The sequence below is a fragment of the Lipophrys pholis genome (assembly GCF_963383615.2).
Source record: "Lipophrys pholis genome assembly, chromosome: 22".
Lineage (NCBI taxonomy): Eukaryota > Metazoa > Chordata > Actinopteri > Blenniiformes > Blenniidae > Lipophrys > Lipophrys pholis.
In genome coordinates, this window is record NC_137644.1 from 6,639,487 (window position 1) to 6,658,399 (window position 18,913).

The 18,913-nt window shown below is 42.8% G+C and overlaps 1 protein-coding gene across 4 annotated transcripts in view; it reads left to right on the top strand.

Moving 5' to 3' along the window:
* Positions 1 to 18,913, top strand: part of ppp1r12a (protein phosphatase 1, regulatory subunit 12A) — a 51,861-nt gene that overhangs the window by 10,300 nt on the left and 22,648 nt on the right. For all 4 annotated transcript variants that reach the window (XM_080492520.1, XM_080492522.1, XM_080492523.1 and 1 more), the window contains exons 2-3: positions 11,713 to 11,843; positions 16,394 to 16,512. In XM_080492520.1, coding sequence (XP_080348646.1) covers positions 11,713 to 11,843; positions 16,394 to 16,512 — 250 coding nt within the window. The remainder of the gene's footprint in view (positions 1 to 11,712; positions 11,844 to 16,393; positions 16,513 to 18,913) is intronic.

Sequence of the window (18,913 nt, forward strand, 5' to 3'; positions counted from 1 at the left end):
CTCGGAGTCTGTCACACGAGCCCAACATGGACGCCTGTGAGCGTGTTTTCATGAAGCCACTGCTTTCATCACCGAGTTTTCTGAAATCAGACGGACATAAAAAAAGTTATTCTGTCTGCCAATTTAGATGTTTTCTACAGAGCTTCATGAGTACTTTTGTAATGATCGAATCTAATGGTTTCCACTCTGATGTCCAGTATTAGTGTTGGTAACCCTGGTTTGAGTCACGGCTGCTGTAGAACGCGTCCGATTGTCAGAATTGGCCAAGTTTAAGGTGCAAGTTCATGTCTTATGGAGTCACATATTTATCAAATATCCTCTGAGTCCTTTTGTTAATACTTTATAGCATGGGTGCCAAACATGTGGTCTGCGGAACAAAACAGCCCTCAAACGTTCCCACTCTGGCCAATGGGTTGACCTTAAAAATGAAAAAAAAAAAAATACACAACACAAATATTTGTAGAACAGTTGCTGCTCTTAATTTGTCGCTTTGTTTTAATGAAAGTAGAAGTCGTAATGCAACTCTGAGCCCCGAAGCAACAGATTAGTGGAAGATGGCTAATTTAATTGCGAACTCAATAGCATCAGCATTGAAGCTATCCTGTGACGGTGAATTGGTAAAGAATTTCCGTGTTGTGGGAATGGATGGGCTTTTGTCCACATAGTTGGAGGAGGAGCACTGTGGTGATCCTAGATGTTTTTTCCTTCCCGTTGTTGGGAATATTTGTAGAAAGTTCCAATCGAGAGCACATCGGTCTGTATAAGTGCGACAGCTCTGCCTTAAAGGGTGGAAGTCGTCTTGCTCCATACATGATGCTGTCATAACCCTTTTATGTGCGTTGAGCTCGAGCTATAAATTGGTGGAACGCCTGGCACGAGCTTGGCATCCACACAATCCGTTTAACCTCCTAGGTTTCGAGCTGGTCAGCGTGATGGGCAGACACAGTGCCAACATGTTGGGGGGGGGGGGAGTTGTGGAGAGACTCAATGCCTCTTTAGTCCACTGTGGCTGACTGCTGACTGAGCTCTCTGCTGTCTGTATAGAAGCCTCCACATAAGGGGACTATTCTATGGAAATATCAACAGAGGTTGTATCTCTCCGTGGCCGTGCGACCCCTCGGCCTCTCGCTTCGCTGCCCGGCTCTCTCGCCTTTGGACCCCTCACATGGAGACAAACTTGGCTCTCAAGTGAGGCCATTGTTTTGGCAGTCGAGCGAAAAAGCCGAAGTGAAACATACAGTTATAATCTTCACCGGCCTTCCCCCCCCTCCCTCTTCCTCAGTCCTGGTCTTCTTTTTCCACGGGAATCCCAGGGCCATATATGGTCGTCCTTGGTAGCAGCACTGAAGTGTGTGTGTGTGTGAGACCGAGAGAGTGTGTGTGTGCGTGTGGTGTGAGCAGTCTGGTTACAGCTCCCTGCAGAGCTCATCTAGCGTAGGGACCCAGCTGGTCGCCCCGCAGCGCTTCAACCCTCCCCCTCGTACCCTCTGGCCTCCTGAACCCTGCCAATAGCACGGGAGCTGTGAGGTCTTTGTCTCAGTCATAAACACACGCTTCCAGATACACAACAGCCGTCCCCAACAAGCCGTTGCGCTCCTGTATTTCTTTGAAACACACTTTCTCTAATCAGTTTCCTCTTATCTGCCTCCGTGTATTTTTCATTTTCAGTGTTGGTGCTCTGCTCCTGGGTTGACCTGTCACACGCACGGGCACACACAGGCGCACACACTCTCACATGCATGCAAATACAGCCGCGTAACATACTCATACTTACATACAGGCGGTAAGAAGGAATTCCTTTTGTGGAAGTGGCTGTGCGCCTCTGAGCCAATGACGTAGCCCGGCAGGAGTGGCCAGAGCGCTGATGCCTGAAGCCCCAAGGCTAGGAGTATTACTTATCTGGGAATTTCTCCACTGGTATGCTAGTCCAGGGCCTTTGCTTCTGCTTTCTGACTCTGTGGCTGCAGTGAGAAGTTGTAGTACTGCAGGGGGGAGGGAGAGGAGTAAAGTAAGCAAGAGGCCAGCTCAGCGCTCTGGCAGAAGCTACTTTGCTGTCCATGGTGTTGCTTCATATGGGAGCTAGATTGTCTCTAATACCTTGAGCATCACGCCTTCTTTCCCTCTAAATATTGGTCACACAATGTTTCAGAAACCTTAATCGGGAATACCTGTAGCTTTTCTGACAAGTGTTCATGGGTTTTGTCCATGATTACAGCCGGTTTGCCTCTTTTCACATCACTGAGAGAACCTGAAGCCTCTCTGAGAACACCGAGACGGTCAGTGTCTGAGAACGGGTGCTCACAAATAAAGCTGTGTGTTGTGGTTATTTGAGGTATTACCTGGTTATCTCGTTAAACCAGAGGCCCAAACCAGCTCCAATCTGGCCAAACCACCAAGTAAATGGTAAAGATTTCAAAGAAAACATAAATTTTCTTTTAAACAATTTTCTTATGAGTAGCAGACGCAACACAACACTGAGACCCGAGCTGAGATATTGCTGATAAAAGCTAGCTCGCCTCAAAGCCATACTGTCGGGCTGAGTTTGTAAAAACATGCAACAGCTATAGAAGTTTTTTGGGACATTTGACTGTGTTTTGCACCAAAAGATTTAATTCAAATTGGCATCATGTTGAGATTGTAGTCAGTTTTGGTAGTTATTGTTTGGTTTTATAAATATACTCCGTGTCACAACAAAGAAAAACTTTAAAATATAGAAATCAAGTTATTATGACGCTATTTTACTTGTCTGGATCACTCAAAGTGAAATTGGGCTGTATGTGGACCCTGGTTAAACATTCAAACATCCATCTCATTGTGAGTTAATGCCAAAAATGATCAATATTTCTTAATTCACTTCAAAAGAATTTGGGGTTGGAGAGGTTTCTTCTTGCAAAACCAGAGATGTATTGGCAGTACTGTGATCATCAGGAAACGACTCCATATCCAACGCAAACGTTAAACTGTATAGTCGAATGACTGCTGGTGGTAGTGCTGCAAGCAAGCCTGATTTTATGTTAATCATCATGGCCAGAGACGCTGCGACCGGAGCAGAAAACGCAGCTCCTCACGACTCGAGTTGATTTGCAGTTCGATCAAAATTTGCGACTGTTGAGTTGAGAAACACTCACTGACATTGGCAAACAACGGCTACAATCCCAATTATGTGCAAGGTCAGATACAACTATGGAAAAGAGAGGAAAAATGTAGTTTTGGTTGTATCTGTGAGAGATTGCTCATTTTGCCTTCCTTGTGGGGCCTGAAACTTGTGATGAAACCACCACAATGCCGGATTCCACAACGCTTACTCCATTTAATGGTTAAAATGTGGTTACAGGCCAAAGGTCACCATTAAAGAAATGGCAATCATCTTATGTTGAAAGCATTATCTCAATCAAGCCCCACAAGTACAGCTGTACGAACAGGAATCCGTGTGCGTGTTGAATTGACCTTTTCATCAATCACTGAAGTATGTAGAATATCAACAAAGCGGAAAATTATGTGCAGGGCAACAACACTTGCACAATTCACACTTTACACGGATGCAGAGAGCTCAGTGTTCCACAATGTTTCCTTTTAACTCAGCTAGAAATGACTTTATATGCCTTGTTTGACAGAATACACGTGGCAAGAGGTTAGTTTATTTGCCCTAATGCAGAAAGGTACTTTGAAGGAAAAAGCAACCAGAAGGGATCTCAAAGAAATGCTGTGTATTGTTAACAACATGTCCAATAACATTAACAAAAACATGCTTTTCAAATGTGGAGGCCTCAAGAGGTGAGAAAAAATAAATGTATGTGGCTTTAGCCACTGAATGCACCTTTTATATTGGTCTGTACAAAGTGACCTTGAAGGAATAGCTGAGTTATGTGTGCCTGAAGCATCACATGTAATTCGTTGGAGATGTGTCTGTTCATGTGCAGGAATCTTTTTCAAAGTGTGGAGTTGGTTGAATGACGTCTTTGTGGAACCCTTTGGTAAATTGGAATTAACTCGCCATTAGATGAAGTTTCAGTTGGATGTCATGATGGACGTGCACCACTGACACCTTCCTCGGCTGTCGGAGCTGTTTGCACAGTGAGCTGGCAGCCCGGGTCACACTCGCAGTAACTTTCTGCTCCAGTCGTTCGTCCGAGGGTGCTACTAAAGGAAGTCAAGGAGGGGAGGGGTCTTCAAGTGTCTCCTTGATGTGGAGTGTTGCTAAATTAAGCTTGGAGCTCTCCGCACGATCTCGCCGCAGATTAAAAACAAAACAAAAAACACCAGACCTTTTTACACACACATACAGTAGCCTTGAACAATAACAGGAGGAACTCATTGAACAACTGGTTTCAGGTTTCACAACAGTGCGAATGCCATCAATGCTTTTGGACAATATTCAAGCACACAAACGGAGTTCTCATTTTATGAGCTTGTTGCAGGTCATCTGGTGTGTTTTTATGACTCCATCATGTTGGATTTCATTTGTGAACTCTCGTAATAAAAGCCGGGAATGGTGGAAAAACACGTGGCACAAGTACAAACACTGCTGTTTTTGTATTGTTTTGGTTTGTGGCTCAAATTCATTCATAAGATGGAAATTTTCAAGATTAGTAAGAAAGTGGGCTTCAAGTACTAATTTTAGGTTGAGTACTGGACTTCCTCATGTTATTCACAATAGAGACTATTAAATTTAACGTGTTGTGCTCAATCTTTGAAGTCTTGATATGCAGTAACTGTATTCAGTGGTCTCTTTACTTATTTATTTCAATCATGATTTATTCTCAAAATTTAAAGGAAAGAGACGTCACCTTGACGGTTTGACCCCTGAAATCCAATGATTCACAGTACAATGTCATGTTGGTGTACCATAGTTCCCTGTGGTAGTTTTTGGTTAAACATTGTACTTCAGACTCGGGGGCCCGTTTACTTGATGTTTTCAAGTGAAAACAGAAAAATTCCGTTGCATTTTGAGTGTTTACACGACGATGGTGCTCGGAGCCACTGAAAACACCTTTTTTTTTTTTTTTTTTTTTTTTTTTTTTTTTTTATAAATAAACAGCTTGCAAGGTGGAACTTTTTCGAAACACGCACCACGTTTTCTGAAACAAAAACCTAGAAATGTTTTTTCACCCATACGGTCACGTAAACGTTATGTCAGTTACCCTGGGGCATTAATGCCATCCTTGGTAAATAACTAGCAATCAAGTTGCTATGGCTGTTTGAATAGACACTTTAGGATAGAACAGTTATGTCTGACATTGCTATATCAGCTCTGACGTCCGCACACATACTTCTGTCATACATTGTAATGAACCTAAACATGGAGATCTCCGCTCCTCAGGATCACAGTCCAGGTCGGCTCTATTGTACATAAAAGGTGGCGTCTGCAACAGGAACATCTTTGAACCAACCGGCCGTTTGCCTTTTGCACCGCTGTCGGGCGCTTTGTGAAGAACCCCCGTGCACTTTAAAATGAAGTCTTTTCTCTATTTATTTATGTTTCTTACAAGGTCTTAACCCTGTTCTTTCTTTGGCTTTGCTGTCGTGGCAACAGACCGGCCTCCTTTCTCAGTCTCACGTCATGGGTGCAGCTTCTTCTTCTTCTTCTTCTTCTTCTTTTTTTTCCCCAGAGTGGATTAGCCCATCTTTTTTGTTAAGTCTAAGATCCAGAATAATCCATATGATTTCAGGATCAGGCAGCTGTGTATGATCTCAATGTGTTACATATTTTACATTAATCCCACCGTTGAACTTTTAAATCACATTGTTAATTGATGATTCCTTGAAGTGGTGGAACTACTTTCTCCTGGAACTTTGGTGGTGGCTCTTCTCTTTTTTCCTCTCTCAATAGCGGCTAAAGTTCTGCTTTCGATTAGTTTTTATACACACTTGTTTGTTTTTAGAATATTTTATTGCATTGAGCATCATTGTACCAGTATAATTTAATGTCTGGAACAGCACTATGCCAGATTATTCAGATTATAAAGTGATGCAGACATCAGCACCATTTTAGTGGTTTTTAACAAGCCTTCGTGTTTTCGCTTGAGTAGTTTATTTAGTAACGGCTATTACACCATCTGAGTGTTCAAGCACATTTCTCAGCTATCAAATCATATTTGTGTTTAGGAGTAAAGTTAAAGCTTTTGACACAAACCCATATCCTTTTTTAAATTGTTATACCATTTAAAATTTGTAATTTAATATACAGAAAATGCACATAAAAGGGCACAAATGGCACCGCTCTGTAAACATTTAGACCCCGTTTACACAGCGATTCCAGCGAAACTGCCTCGTTTTTGCGTTTCTGCTTCAGAAAAGTTTCATGTTTATGCGGCAACGCTTAGGAACCAATGTCTGTTTATATGGAAACGGCAGAAACACTGAAAGTGATCCAGTTGGCATGTCGGGTCATGAGTTGGGGCTATTGGTATGTGTTTGTAATGAAACCACAGAAACACGCACCAGAGAACAATACACTATAAATTTTACCGGACATTCATATGGAAATGGACATATGGAAATTTTCACAAAGTTGCGTTTCCCCATATTTTCCTTCTATGATCAGAGCCTTTATGTGGAGTTTTTCATCGTTTCACACTGAACCCCTCCAGCCTGCTGCTGTGTTGTGAAATGTGATGCCGACTCTGTGTAGTTTTACGTTACTGTAGTTCTGTGCCTTCCCAATCACACCCTGCAAAGTCTAATGGAATAACCTCCTCTTTCTGAGGCCGGCTATACGATGCACATTAAAGCCCGTCGACCAATCAAACGCAGCATCCGGTGTCCATCGATCGGTTTAGTGCCTGATTGGATTTTTGCTGTCACATCAACTTCCCAGAAAGCAGCGGTTTTCCATTTTAGAGGAGCTTTTACCAGAGCGAGCAGCATCCTGCTGCGTCTCCTCACAAACTGACGGCGAACAACGAGCAGGGGCCAGCGCTGTTTGTTCAGTACCCAGATTACTCCCGTTCTTTACTCCAGTAGAAGTACAGGTACTAAAAAAAGATAGATTCAGATAAAAGTATAAGCCCTCATTCTGAAATGTACTTGAGTATCAAAGTAGAAAGTTGCAACTATCTGTAGGACTTAAGTCAGTCTCGTGTGTCAAACATGCAGCCCACTGGCCAAAACGGGCCCAAACGAGGTTTTAGGATGGCCTTGTGTAGAATATAAATAACAAATGACATTAACTGCACATTTGGCATTAAGTGTTGCTGCTCTTCCTGATTCCTCATCGTCATTTCATTAAAATTGGCTTTGTTTATTGTAGTAGTTTTCCGTACTAAATGTTTGGTTTTGGAAAACAGACTTTATCAAAACGTATACTCTGTGCCACAACAAAGAAAAACTTTAAAGTTCAAATTTACTGATTTATAATAATTAGTATTTATTTAAGGTCACTATAACACTGTTTTACTGGCCCGACCCACTTATGGTGAAATTGGGCTGTATGTGGCTCTGAACTAAAAAGCGTTGGACATCCCTGTTCTAGAGGAAATTACTTTCTTTTCATCCCATCGGAATGAGCGATTTCCACTCTTAGATTTGTGTTCTTCACTCTTCGGCTCGCTGTTTTCCCTCCCTTCCATCTTATTGACTTCCAGCTTGACGGGGCCTCCTCTGTCCTCCTTCCGAGGCGCACTGGCCAAACAGGTTTAAATGGCTACGTGTCTGTTTGAGAGTGAGTCACAGCACGTCTGAATGTTCCACCGTGAGCTCCGTACAGGTTCTATATGTCACTTGGGGGCTGACTGTGATGTGCAAGACTGGATTAGGCCCACAGCGTTTCCTAATATAACTTGAATTATTGGTTACGTGCCCTTGCCCTGCTTTTTTTGATGCTGTCTCTCTGTTATAAAATACTTTTATGGTTTGTACCATACAAGGATTGAGGGTGCACATGTGTGCACATACGAAGATGCTTCACAGACTTTCACCCTCTCTGATGCTGCAGAGGTAATGATCATCTTTGGCTTTGTTCCACTCGCTCCTCGCCGTCCCCCGGGCGCTACGCTAAGCATACCCTCCATGCAGGCCGTGACTCTGGCACCTGTCAACCACAGACAATTACAGAGCCATCAAGGGGATTACCTTTGTTGGGCTCCGATAGCTTCTGGGAGGAGTCGGCGCAGGGAGGCCGGTGACGCAGCCAAGAGGGAGGTCGCAGCCATCACCGCATTCACCTTAAGGGGCTTGTTTCCATTCTTGGGCCAGGACAAGACTTTGAAGAGATAATGACCGAGGGGGAGGATTTGGATGAGGGTGCAGAGAAGAGTTTTTAGATGAGAAGCAGGGCTTTTAAAACTGCTAATCACCATCTGACTGCTTAGATATGAGCTGGATATACAACAGCTGCATAGGAGGTAATAAACTCTCTTCCAAAGAAGAAACTGGATGTGGCCATTTGTCAGAAGGCGATGAAATGCGTTAAGATTATTTTATCTCGTGTGTAAACTTATAGGAAACTTTTATTCCCTCAAAATAAACCAATGAAGGAGGTTGGATATTGAAAAAGATCCATTATATTTCTACTTGAACTATTAAATCAGCTGGAAAATTGAAAACCTGTTTCACATCAACCACCTTTGAAGTGCTGGAATGTTGAATCCAGTTGCTTTAGTAATAATGGAAATATGGTATAGTGCCTTGAGCTTTAGATTTTTTTGTGACACCTATGCCTGCATCTCATGCGTCAGGGACCTCCTGTCTATATTTTTAAACTTTTAATTAATAAGCTGAAGGTCTTCTCATTGAAATTTCTGCTTTTTATGCATCTTCTTTATTTTCTACATTTTGAATGAGAAAACAGTACAATGTTAACTTCACCAATGGTTTAACACACAAAACCTGAGCATAGTTGAGTGTTTTGATGTCTCAAGAATTCATTAAAAGAAAAAAAATCAGCAAACGTATAAGGCAGATATTATAATTCGGAGAAAAGAAGATTTGGAAAGTTTGCATGTGAAGTAGCAGCGTTTCAGAAAAGTTGCACTTCCCCCTGTTTTTGCGGAGTCGGAGCGTTTTCAAAATGTTGCTTTTTCAGTGATTCCAAATATCATCGTTGTCTAAACGAAGAACCAAAATGCAACAAAAGTTTTGCGTTTTCACTTGAAAACATTGTCGTGTGAACGGCGCCTAACCCTGCAACATCAGGATGGGTTAGGATTAGTGGGTTGCCAGGTCAGTGTAAAAACTCTCGAGTTTGCCTGCGAGGCACCATCACTTGTCCTCATTTTCACTCCAGAAGGAGACGGCATGATAATGAACCTCTGAGGATTGGAACTGGCTGTGAAGAATCAGGACCCGTCGTCCTCGCTGAGAAACGCACAGCAGCTACTGATGTGATGAGATGGCGATAGATGGATTTAATGGGTATCATCTGTTCTTCTTTGTCAAAAAGTCCATCTGCAGCCTGTGAACTTCTGAAATCACACACACACACACACACACACACACACACACACACACACACACACACACACACACACACACACACACACACACACACACACACACACACACACACACACACACACACACTGAGATAATCTCTACCGAGGCTCTCTTCAGCCCCGCTGCTGTAAACGGCCCAAATTTGGACAAGGATTCCAGCCAGATAGTCGTGTGCCCCGAACGTGAGGCGGCCATGTGTGTTCACGTGTATCTGTTTTTTTGTGTGTCTACGCTCCTGTTGCCATAGCAACCGCAGGACGGAGTGAGACGGTCCAGGCACGGTGTTCACTGATGGATCCGAGGAGTCGGGAGCAGAGTTTAGATATCAATAAGTGACAATTACATTTTATAGATTTCTAATGTTTGTAGTAATTCTTCACCACGGTGGCTGTCAGTGGACATTACTTTCTTTCAAGCTGTTTAAGAAAGCTGCAAACATACTTGAAAAGTCACTTTATTTCTCCTTGAGAGGACTTTGCCCGTCACTTTTTGTGTGAGACAGCTCCATGACTTCAAGGTTTTTGTGTTTATGAATGAAGAGAACACTACAAGCTATCAAGGATTTGATTTTGACTAAAGTCCTGAAAGTTAGGAAAGCCACGATTTGCTGCGTCGCCCTGAAAAGGAGCAGCAGTCTTAATGCTTTAACTGTGTTTAAAGCACGCACACTTTTTAATATTTGTAACTAGGCTTGTTGAGCTCGGTGATATGCTCGTATAATGGCGATTTCAAGAAATGAGCAATGAGCTAATTGCGTTTTTCTCTTGTAAATGCCTGGAGAAGTTATGGTGAATGTGCACTCAATGATTAGTTTACACCAGGTCTGATCTTGGCCTTTCTGACACGTCCAGGAACTCTTTAAGGACGCTTCCTCCTTCTTGTTATGGTCATACAGGAAGTTCCTCACATGAACGTTGTTGTAAAATCGATCTGTCTGTATCGATGCAAAATCTCGTGGTGGCAACTTTAGGCTAAAAAGCAGCAACGATCGACAAAATCAACAACTTTTGCCACCTTAACTGAACCTCGTCAACAGTTTACACCACAAACGTCCTATTGGGAACTCAAAAATGATTTGAATTGCAGAAATGTGTCAATTGTTTTTAACAGAAACACAATGAGTTGTATGAGACGCTGTGGTTCGACAAAGGCAAATAAGGGGAATTACATTTTTGTAAGCTGTACTTCGCTTGATAAATGCAGATTTTGTATACTTTTTGTCAGCAGCTCCTGATTAAATGCCCACTATGCTTCATATTTCAGCCTCAACTTATAGATAAACGTACAACAGCTGGAAAATCCTGGATTAGATGCCTCCCACTGGCAGCTGTGCTCTGTATTGCGCTGGGTTCTACTTTTGTTTTCATTGTTTCGGGTGCCGGGTACGGTTCAGTTTCAGGAAATGGTTAAGCAACTGAGTTGACGATTTCTGATAACCCAAGTTCAAGATCTGTACTTCTGATCTTGTTTGTTAATGTTGCTCAATGCTCAATATTTTAATGGCTGGGTTTCTTTGGGCGTTTACAGTTTGTGTTGTTGCTGCTAATGTACACCTGTGCAATAAGTATATATCGGGAATAGGAGACGGGAATCTGAATCTTTTGCTTAACAACAGCTTTACATTTCTATTTCAGTACATTTTTATATAAGGCAACAATATCTCAGGTTAGAATTGCTCTATTTTATTGATTATATTGCTCGCTAATGGCGTTCAGTCCAAATTGACATCATTTACCCAGAGACGGTGTAATCTGAAGGTCTGACGTTACCGAGCTTCTCAGTCTATCAACAAGGACTTTGTCTTGGAGGAAACTAGTGTAAATTGAATCTGTGGCGGAAACGGACCTCCTCATGATAAAGACTTAGTGAAAATATATTGGCTAGTTAAATTTTAGGTTTTTAATTTTTTGGGGGGAATGTATTTTAGTGAGGTATTCATTTTAAAATTAATTTGGTTTCCACCCATCCACACGCAGCACCTCCACGCCTCAATCGGCAGTACTATGCTATGTGGTATTTCAAGCAGCCCCGCTATGCGGAGGCATTTTGGGAACGCTCCTGCTGCCAAAAATTCCCCAACAATTCTGGACACACATGGCAATCTATCAGACGCAGCGTAACGCTCTTTCCGTGCAAGACGTTTGTAACCGGAGAGCGGGCCGTCCCGCTGACATAAGCTCACACACACATAAACACACACACAGGGCACGTCATGGTCCTTTGCTTTTTACAGTGCCCTTAACACCCCCCCACCTTCTCTGCTGCTTCTCTCTCGTTCAGGCATGCATCGATGACAATGTTGACATGGTGACTTTCCTGGTGGAGCACGGAGCGTGCATCAATCAGCCCGACAATGAGGGCTGGATCCCCCTCCACGCCGCAGCCTCCTGTGGATACCTCGACATAGCAGAGTGAGTACCAAGAACGCCGTCCTATCTGAATTCTGCAAACTGATCTTCATATCCTGTTTTGTTTCTGGAACAGCTCATTCGACGAGGTTTGTCATAACTGCCGCACTGCGCCGTGAAGCTGTTGGTGTGATGTTTTTAGCTCCATATGATTCAATTTCATTTGGGCCAGCAAGCTCAAAGTGACTTCAGGACTGACATGGCCGGCCTCCAGCTGAGGCCTGCACTCTCCCGTCAGCCCTCCGGGCCTCTCGTTAGTGACCTCTGGCTCTGTATTCCCACTCCAAGTGTTGGACTAATGAGCCAGGTCTCAGTATGTTGTGGATTTAATGGTTGCCTGTAAATTGAGCCATGAGCGAGCATCTCAAATGAAGCCGTGATGCTATCTGCTGTGGATGTGCGACCACAAACAGCCTGAGGCCCCGATTTACACAATTGACGTGAAAACGCATCATTTTTGCATTTCACACAAAACTGCTTGAAAAAAATAGCCAAAATAGTTAAAAGAAGATTTACCCTCTGGAATTAATATAGCATTTCTCTTCTATTCTTTTCCAAAATGTCAAAATTGTCTACATAATCCTGAAAAAGAAGGTTGAAACCTCTAAAATCAGGTACAAAAACAGCTAAACAACTAAAAATGAAATGTTTATCATCCTAAATTGTAATTTAAACTTCACATAAGACACACTTTATGTTCCTTTATCAAAACTATATATGAAACTTTAGGAGCCGTGTCACCCTCATTGTAAAGGTTTAAGGTGTTTTGCGGCTCCAGTTAAATTTGATTTGGTGGAAAGTGATGAAAATGGCTCATAAAGGTTGAACACCCCTGGAGTAGTTCCTGTTCACATCAACTGGGGTATTGTGCCGTTTCCATAGTGACAGGGCAGTGCAACAGTAGGAGCGGTACATGTATGTTGCTACTGTTGGAAAATGGAACATCTGAAGAAGAATCCGGAGAAGCTGTGTATGACATTAAAACTACAGGTGTGAAATCCAGATTTAACATTAATACAAACCAGTTTGATAAGATACATGTTGTGCAGGTATTGATAATGTTATGGCTGATTGATGTTTATCATTTATATAACTGATATATAACATGAAAACTTAAGATAATCGTTAAGATTATTAAACCAAAATGCACATATTTGCAAATTGCCACCTTAGAAAATTGTGTTTAGTTTGTCAGTATTTGAGGAATGTAAGCCCCCGACATTGGCTTCAATGCCCTGCATCACCATGTTTGGGAAAAGCCTCGACTCAACATATTGGGTGTTCTGCTTCCTTCCCTTCACAGCTCGAACAAAAAGCATCAGACTTAAAACCTTTCTTTGAAGTTGTTAGTTTTCAAACAAACCTCCGACCACAAATCCCTTATCAACTCGAAGTCTAAATTGTTTGCGAGCTGGAGTAAGTGGAGCATGAATCATCTCAGGAATATGCAAAATACAGAGTGGCCGCACACTTCCCTTTAACTTTCAGCTCCTGTCGGATTGAATTGATCTTGTTTTGACTATTGTCCTGGGAATTCAGTCACTAGTTGGGAAGGTTTGCCTGAAGTGAATCTCTCCAAGGACGGACTGTGCTCAGCACTGCTCTGAGGGAAATTGGTTAAATTTGAGCGTGTTGTTCTGAATGGAATGAACACTTTGGCTGTATTCTCTTCAGCAATGGCATTGAATTAAGAAAATACTGATCATTTACATAATATAACACAACCAGCAGACCCGCCACTGTCTCCTGGACTCCTCGACTGGAGCAGCAGCCCACCCATCTGATAGCTCAGGCACACAATGCAACTGTGATGTAATCAAATATGCAGAGATCAGGGTCACTCACTATATCTGGAATCAAGCTCCACAGTTGTTTTCTCGCCCCCGTGTCTTTTTTTTTTTCCAACGTAAGAACACGACCTGCGGGCCATAAGCACAGCAGATGTTATCAGAGGATAGTTAAACAGGCTGAAGCGGCCTGACGGAGCGCCGCTGTGCTCATTGTTCAGCATATTGGGAGTGTGCTGTGACCTGCTTTACTTCTGTGTTACATTACAGGAACCTGGCTAAAGATTATCCCTTCTATTGATGTTTAACTTTACTGTAAAGGAAGAAGAAATATGTCCGAGCCTCAGCAGACGCTCAGGTCAAGACTATAGTTTAAGCATTTGCCATTTGGTGTTGGAAATACGTCAACACGATTGTTTCTTAGGTGGACTGTGTTTGTAAATGAAAGTGGCTCAAACTTTTCTAATATTTCAGTTGTAAATCCTCCATCAAGATGTTTGCTTGTAGTTTTGTGTTATTGCCAATGAAGACATGCGACGCAGACGGCTGAGGGCAGTTATGTGTTTTTGAAGAACATATTAAAGCCCCGTTTACACAACAACGTTTCCAAGTGTTGCGGTTTGGAGTTCCAGTTACACGACAACGTTAGTCAGAGTCACTGACAATGCAAATTTTTGAAAAACGACTCCCAAAAGTGGAACTTTTCAAAAATGCTCTAACTCCGTGGCAATGGAGGGAAAGTGCAACTTTTCTGAAGCACTATCACACAAGCGCATCACGGCCGTAGTAGATAGTTGTTCTGCACATGCTCAGTAGATGGACAATAAGAACAATGTTTGCATCCAGAGTGTGTCATGACTATCAAGAGTGATAGACTCATCCTCTGCATGGTCTCAAGCATCTTTATCCTCATCGAAAATAAAAAAAACAACTTTCTTTTCCAAGTACTGAACATGAATGACACTTATTTTTTTTTTTTTCAAAACAACTGAATTTATTGGTAAATACCCTTTTTTTCCTTTAGTGTCAGAAAAAAACTAATTTAATCAGGCTTATGTTTTTCTGTTTAGAATTTGTTAAAATGAACAATCCTCATCAAAGTTTTCAACTCGACTTTTTCTGGAGCATCGTGACAAAACAATACATGAACTGTCTTTTCTTGATGCGCTCCCATTTTTTAAATGTTTAAAATTGTTGATGCGTGAGATCAGAGTGGCCTCATGAACTGAGCATCGGCACAGTGCCACTATTACGAAAAACAAACCCGTTGTTGTCGTCGTCACATTTTGAGTGAAAAGGTCAAGTGGCCGTCCTGTTACGGGTGAGTAATGGAGACATCGTGTCACAGGGAGAAACTCTACAATCTGACGTGGGCGGCGAGTTCTCAATAGGCTGGTGTTCGGTCCCAGCATCCTCACTCTGGACAGCAGGAGCGGTAGTGCAGGCCTGTATCTGTTGTCCCCCGGTGTCCCCACGACCGTCTGGTGGTAGGGTTGGTCAGGAAGCTCCCAGCGGGACGGGAGACCACAAAGCCATCCAACCCTAAAATAGGCAGAATAGAAAGTCCAATCAAAAGGAAATAAAACGCTGCAGTCACTCAGCTGCCATCGGAGGGGAAGTCGAGGGCACCAAGAGCGTTTCAAGTGGTGTGTCGGTCTAATGAGAAGGCCCCGAGTCTCACCACAGCTTTAATTGGAAGCAGCTGGACTCAAGATGTTGGTTAAAATATCTAGTATCACTGCTAGAGGGAGGCCACGACACGAAGGGTTAAATCACTAAGTGGGTAGCCATCCAATCCCAAAGTTGGATGGTTGACCCCTCATCTCCGTCTGTCCAAGTGCCCTTGAGCAGGAGACTGAACCCTTTAAAGGTTCCTCAATTGGCGTTGAGCACAGTTTTGAATTGGGCAGTGCTGTAAATGTACATTACATGTTGCAGCCAGCCGCTATTCCTGCACGTGACTGTGTGACGTGCAAATTTCGACACTTGATTTTATTGTCCAGTAATACACTTAGTCCTGTTGTCACAGAAACCCACCCACTTCCAAGAACCGAGTAGAATGTCTAGAACGTGCATAAAAGTGTTAGACTGGTAAGAGGCAAAGACAAAGAGCTTTTGCTCACCTTGGTGTATTTTGAGACACAATGATGGCTATATAAGAGATTTACCATTTAAGTCTCTCTGAATCTGGTGTTAAATATTGATTTTGGTCATCTGGTCGTAATAATAGAAACACTGGAGGTTCCATCGTTTACTGAGTCCTTGAGACAAAGCTATTTTGTGACTTTCTGAATGTGTGCATATGTGCTAAAAACTGCAGGCACATGATTACCCGATTTAATTGAACATATGCTGCGGTTATGCAGCCGTGTGCTTTGAACACCATCGTTCTTTCTCATTTGTGTACTTTTGTTCAAATGAATATGTCCGTCATCGTGTGCCATGTGGAGCAGTTATTAAATTGAAATGGATAATTGTGCAGGGGAGCCATTGTAATTACTGTAATTGGTGAATGTATGTATATAATTTGACCTAACAGTATTGGGACAATGCAACTGGCTAAACCGTGCGTGCAGACTGCAGCGTGGTGTCAATCGATGTTGGCGATGACCCAAAAGCTACATTACACATCTCCTGTCCTTCAGCTGTTCCTTCATCTGTTAAAAGGAAGGGACATTTGCTTTTACCTTTTTTCTTCTAGAGGCCTCCGTTTGACCTCAAACTAATACTGTTAAGCTGACGTTCCTCATGTCTGTGTCTTTGCAGATATCTCATCGGTCAGGGTGCCAGTGTCGGGGTGGTGAACAGTGAAGGAGAGACGCCTCTGGACATCGCTGAAGAGGAGGCGATGGAGGAGCTCCTGCAGAACGAAATCAACCGGCAAGGTACGTCCACATCTTTGTCACCACGGCCATATCTTCACTGCTCTTCCATCCATACTCGGAGAGATTGCTCCAAATTCCTTCCTTTTCCTTGTAAACGGACATCTTCAAAATGTTTCCCTGTAAATGTGAAACATTTCTGAAACAAAAACTTAAAAGCAATTCGCTTTCACTTGCGATGTAAACAGGGCCTAAGCTGAGGGTTAAAAAGGCAACAACACACTTAAAGTAATAGAGTCAAATGAAAGTGTTAAACAAGCGTTAGTGTTAATCCATTAATTCGACAGTTTGTGAGTATACAGGTACATATTAAAACATCAGAAATCTGCGAAGTGAAAACATAATTTTCCCAGTGATTTCTACTCTATCTTAAACTAAAAAAAGTTTGAAAAACATTTCATAGTTTGACTGTGACGATTTTGGCCTCCCATTGTTGGATCTTATGAAATATTGCACTGTTTTGAATGACCTTTTATGCTTAAATGATTAGAAATAAAACCAAAAAGTCTGGAAATAATTCAGTTCACATGTATTTAAGGTTTCACAGTTTTGAATTATAGGAATAATTTCCGCTTTCTTTGTGTTTTGATGTTTGCATTCACTAACCTGGACCTTTAAATGCCCATTGTTTCATAATTGAAGTATCATCAATAAGTTTCAAGATTCGACGCAAGTTCCGAGTTGTCATCATCAATGTACATGGGGTGTGAGAGTAGATTTGAATTGCAGCAGAAGAGGCTTTAATCTCTGCTGTGTTGGAACGGATCAGTCTCCTAATTGAGAGCAGCTTTTAATAAAGGAGTCCGTACGCTTTGGGCCAAAAATATTCCGAATGTCAGAGAAAAAAAAGCAGAAAAATGATCTGTGGGTGTTTAGTCTAGGTTTGGTCCTCCGTGTGAGGATGTTTCACGGTGAAGCGTTGTTGTGTAATCTCATCCAATCACAGAAGAAATTAGTCCTGATGTCGATGGTGTCCTGGCCTCGTGTCTGCCTCAACCAAGTTCAAGTGTGTTTCCCAACACGCTCTGAATTCACCTGCTGTCTGAAGAGAACTTGCATAACACCCAACAGTGATCCAGCTGTGTCCCGGGTCCTCATGTGATCGTTCACCAGCGAGACGTCGGGCCTTTCTATTTCTGGAGAGGGCATTCTTGATGGAAGGCCCTCTTCCCAGACAGTGTGAAGCCGAGCAGACGTGTTACCTGGCCCCGCGCCAGAGGGGGGCTCCTCAGCTCACATTCACTCACAAAGTTTGGCTGGCTTTGCCCACGTCTGGGGCATTATGTCCTCAATGGTTTCTATTACGACCTGCACAGACGAGGGGCAGCGACAGTTGGACATCTGATAAGCTGAATTTAACCACCTCTCTCCTGTTGTGGATCTGCCTTGTAGAACCCCAAACGGTCCATTTCAGCCCAAAGGATGATTTAACACAAAAGAAACTGATTTCCTAATTCATTCATGATGTTTGAAATATGTATCATTTGGCTCAAACTGATTTTATTGATTGATTTGTGAAAATGTATTGATTTCCTGGACATAGTTATCTGAAAGTTACAAACTGTGGAAGTAACAGAAATCTCTGCACTGAGCAAGTTAGACAGATTCAGAGGACTCATTACCAGTGTTAATCAAGCTAATAAGTTGATATTGTCCACCTTAACTGTGAAGATATTGCGTATTTCTAACTCGATTTGAAATCTTTCCATTGGTAAGAATCTGAAGATTTTCCTGAATTTTGTAGAAGCTGCGTACCACTTCATGTCTAAGCTGTCAGTCTTTCGACTCTTGGAGGTCTGAATGTTTTGAAGACGCTGACATGCAGTGATAAAGAGTGCTGGCTGCGTGTTCTGCTCCTTGGACGTGTTATGTAACGGTGATGAGATCTGCACCCACCGAACCTGAAGCATCTGGGGCAGCAGCTCCTGTCGGCGTCGATTTAACTGTTGTCTGGTAGATGCAGCGCTGCTTCAAACTCTGCATGGCCTCCTCCGATGTCCAGGGTACTCTCTCAAGTTTCTGTATTTATGAACACACGGAGCAGTTTTTGAGCTGGGCCGCCGCAGAGCGATGTGCAGCCGTCCTGACCCGAGGGCAGCAGCGGACAATCCACCGCTCAGTTCTTCATGCGAGAGGTAGCAGGGCGCATTATGCAACTGGCTGTTGTGTAACGCTTCTGTATGTTTGTAATGTGATTTTCTCCTCTCAAAGAGAAACCAGTCACGGGGTTAAACTTGTTAGCAAAGTGACCGTGGTGTGCAGTTAGTGGGGACGGCCTCTTGATCCTCTGCTTGACCCCGTTTGGAAGGTCGTGCCACCTACGCGAAAAAGGGTTTTAAACAGAAGGGAAAAAACCTCTCGTGTGCTTTGTTTTGAGATGCGATTGTTTCAGTGTAGATAGATG